The following is a 3,865-nucleotide window of genomic DNA, read 5'->3' as shown; positions in this document are numbered from 1 at the left end:
CCGTCCTTAGCGCCTGCATTGTAGATGCCCTTATACCGCTAAAAAAAAGTGTAACAGATTGCATATTTGCTGCAGAAAAGTGCGGAATGGAATCACTGAAATGAGCCCGACATGAAGGGCAAGACGTAGAACAAAAGGAAGCTTAAACTGGAGAACGGTTACTACAAATTTTCCAGGTGACCGGTGGCACCAAGCAATCAAACACTGCCTCTTCTTGCCACTCCAGTGGCCGATATTCCGGAAACAATCCTTCTTCTACAAGATTAGCTAGTACAAGATTAGAAATTGCAAATTTCTCGTCGTGATCTTTTGGCGCGAATTAATGGCTGCCTTCAAAAAATGCAGTGGAAACCGCACTATCTACCCTTGATTCCATTCCATGCGTAGTGCAGCACGTAATTACAATAACGCAGCGAGCTGCCGAATGGCACTCGACAGTTTCATGACTTCATATCATATCACGACTTACCACATTCGTCTCCCCATTAATCATCTACCATTATGATCTTACGCAAATTCGCCTATAAATACCGCCCTCTGCATAGCAGCAGCAGCAAAGCAACCCCAGTAGAGCTAATCCTTGGGAGTTAAGCTAGCACAGAATGCCTCGGACGATGGTATCCGGCGCTCTCCTGCTCGTCGCCGTCGTCCTGACGGCGCAGCTGTGCGCGGGCACGGCGTACGCCGGCAGCGGTGGCGATGGCTTTAGCGTGGAGTTCATCCACCGTGACTCGGTCAGGTCGCCGTTCCACGACCCGACGCTCACCGCGCCCGCCCGCGTGCTCGAGGCCGCGCGGCGGTCCGCGGCCCGCGCCGCGGCGCTCTCGCGCTCCTACGTCCGCGCCGACGCGCCCTCAGCTGACGGCGTCGTGTCCGAGGTCACGTCCAGGTCGTCCGAGTACCTGATGGCCGTGAACATAGGCACGCCGCCCACTCCTATGGTCGCCATCGCCGACACCGGCAGCGACCTCATCTGGCTCAATTGCAGCTACGGAGACGACGGTCCTGGTCCGGCGACCGCCCGTGACGCGTACGCGCAGCCGCTGGGCGTCCAGTTCGACCCCTCGAAATCGACGACGTTCAGCCTCGTGGACTGCGACTCCGGCGCGTGCGGCGAGCTGCCCGACGCAGCCTGTGGCACCGACTCCAAGTGCAGGTACTCATACTCCTATGGCGACGGGTCCCACACGAGCGGCGTCCTCTCCACAGAGACCTTCACCTTCGCCGCCCCGGGCGGCCGCGGCGATGGGACGACGCGCCTGGCCAACGTCAACTTCGGCTGCTCCACGACCTTCGTCGGCACGTTCATCGGGGACGGCCTCGTCGGCCTCGGCGGCGGCGACCTCTCCCTCGTCAGTCAGCTCGGCGCACACACCTTTCTGGGCCGGAGGTTCTCCTACTGCCTCGTGCCCTACTCCGTCATGGCCTCCTCCGCGCTCAACTTCGGCTCCCGGGCCGCCGTGACGGATCCGGGCGCGGCGACGACGCCGCTGATCCCATCTCAAGTGAAGGCATACTACACCGTCGAGCTCCGGTCCGTCAAGGTCGGGAACAAGACCTTCCCGGCGCCGGACCAGTCCCCCATCATCGTCGACTCCGGCACGACGCTCACATACCTCCCGGAGGCGCTTTTAGACCCACTTGTGAAGGAGCTGACACGGCGGATCAAGCTCCCGCCTGCGCAGTCGCCAGAAAAGTTCCTGCCGCTGTGCTTCGACGTGAGCGGGGTGCGGGAGGGGCAGCTTGCGGCCATGATCCCTGACGTGACGCTGGGGCTGGGCGGCGGCGCTGCGGTGACGCTGAAGGCGGAGAACACGTTCGTGGAGGTGCAGGAGGGGACCCTGTGCTTGGCGGTGGCGGCGATGTCGGAGCAGTTACCGGCGTCGATCATCGGGAACATCGCCCAGCAGAACATGCACGTTGGGTACGACCTCGACAAGGGCACCGTGACCTTCGCCCCAGCAGACTGCGCGAGTTCCTACCCCGCCCCCACACCCTCCGGCTCTGTGTAGTGGTAGCTTATGAAAACGGAAAATTGAGGTTCCGCTGGGTGCCGGCAGATCCGGATCCTTAATCGAGTGCTCAAGATTGGTGGCCAGAATAATGTATAAGTGGAACTGTTACTCAAATGAAATAACTGCAATACACTCTTAACGTGATAGATGATACAATAGGTCACATGTTATTCAGTCCAATATAATGCTAGACCTACAAAATTCTACTCCCTCCGTTCCCAAATATAAGTCTTTCTAAAGATTCCAACAAATGACTACATACGGAGCAAAATAAGTGAATCTACACTTTAAAATATGTTTACAGACATCCGTATCTTGTAGTCCATTTAAAATGTCTAAAAAGACTTACATTTAGGAGCGGAGGAGTGCAAACATTTTACTTAATAACTTTCCAAACTAATCATCTCCCTCCCCCTGAATTCAATTGAGGTGAGCCCCTTCATCCACCTATTACCTATTATCAACCTACTATGCATGCGCTGCCCTTTTCTCTCCCAAACAAATGCACTCATTTATTTTACCTTCACTAACTTAAATCGTTCACATCTTTTAAACCTGATAATTCATAAAAAAATCAGGAAAAACCACACAAAAGACTGTTCCCCCAAACCAGACTCTATGGGCCAGCCTGTTTAAGAACCCGCATGTTCATTGATTTTTTTCGCTCGTCTATGGCTAGTCAGCTAGCTTAGGAAAATTGTGTAGAAAAACTAGCTTAGGGAAAACATCTGCCTTTTTCTGTTAATTCATAAAATGGCATAATAAAAAGTACATTGGTTTTGAAAGAAATTTGTGGATTTTACAAAGTCCATGAATTTGAAAAAAACATGAATTTAAAAATATTCACAAATTTGAAAATTTTGACTTTTTTTAAAGAGAGCAAAAATTTATAAATATTCATGAATAGAAAAATAAATTTGAAATCAAAGTCAAAACAAGAACTAAAACAAAAAGAACAAACCTCGCGCGGAACAATCTAAAATGTTTACAAAACCGGCTAAAAGGGAGTTCAGTAGCGCCGCCTCCCTACATGGGTCGTCCATGTAAACTACTAGCCATAAAAACCATCACCTAAGTATTGCCCATTTACACATGTTGTTCATGATTTTCTGTGCCTGAAGATCCTTTTCAAGTGCCAAAGCTTCACAACATGGCTATGCCTCTAATATTGCAGGATGAGTCAGGTTATCAAACACACGAGCTGATGGGCCCTGAAACGTCCATCAACATTTCTGCAAACAACCACTGATGCTCTCTCCGCTTGCACCTTCGCCGCACCGTCGTTCACTTTCTTTTTTAAACAGAGGCAAAAGGCGTGCCTTTTTCATTAATTAAGGAGAAGGGTTTAGAGTACAACATATCAGCTCCACAACACAGCCCGTTTGAAAAGAAAACAACAACTACTACTCTCACGGCATGATGATACTCAGGTGCCTAGCCGTTGCGGTGGTCCAAAGTTAGGTCGCGAATGTAGTAGGGCAACGTTGATTTTTTCTTGAAGACTCTAGCATTCTGGGAAGCTTCCTCCCTGGCAAGGGAGAAACATCACCATGGTCGGCCGGGCGGCTTTGGTTAAATTGGTCATTACTTCACAAGTCGTTTACCACATCACCCCCTCGACGGCCCCTGTTACACAACAACAAGAAGATTGAGTGTGCCTTCCTCTAGTCAGCTAAGGATAAACTTCTGGTATGAGGCTCATTTTCCTATGTCTTTTTATTCCCCTTAGGGCAGCCATTTGTGGCATTTTATTTGTTGAACTCTATTGAACTCGGATGTTGAACCTTGCATTTTTTTAATAAAAAATGGATGTGTGCATCACTAGATGCGGAGCTAAGGGTGTCCCCCTC

At 50.8% G+C, this 3,865-nt stretch overlaps 1 protein-coding gene across 1 annotated transcript; it reads left to right on the top strand.

Annotated features, from left to right (window-relative positions):
- The first annotated feature begins 557 nt into the window (after nucleotides 1-557).
- On the top strand, nucleotides 558-2,221 carry LOC109740005 (aspartic proteinase CDR1-like). Its single transcript, XM_020299055.4, has one exon. The coding sequence runs from the start codon at nucleotides 603-605 to the stop codon at nucleotides 2,010-2,012; it is 1,410 nt and encodes a 469-aa protein (XP_020154644.1). The 5' UTR covers nucleotides 558-602; the 3' UTR covers nucleotides 2,013-2,221.
- The last annotated feature ends 1,644 nt before the right edge of the window (nucleotides 2,222-3,865 follow it).

Source organism: Aegilops tauschii, chromosome 3 (assembly GCF_002575655.3).
Source record: "Aegilops tauschii subsp. strangulata cultivar AL8/78 chromosome 3, Aet v6.0, whole genome shotgun sequence".
Classification (NCBI taxonomy): Eukaryota; Viridiplantae; Streptophyta; class Magnoliopsida; order Poales; family Poaceae; genus Aegilops; species Aegilops tauschii.
The sequence above is the reverse complement of the archived record's forward strand: the minus strand, read 5'-3'. Positions and strand labels throughout refer to the sequence as shown.

What these genes read in the sequence shown, in the direction of transcription:
- LOC109740005 (XM_020299055.4), top strand. Translation starts at nt 603, where the DNA reads ATGCCTCGGACGATGGTATCCGGCGCTCTCCTGCTCGTCGCCGTCGTC.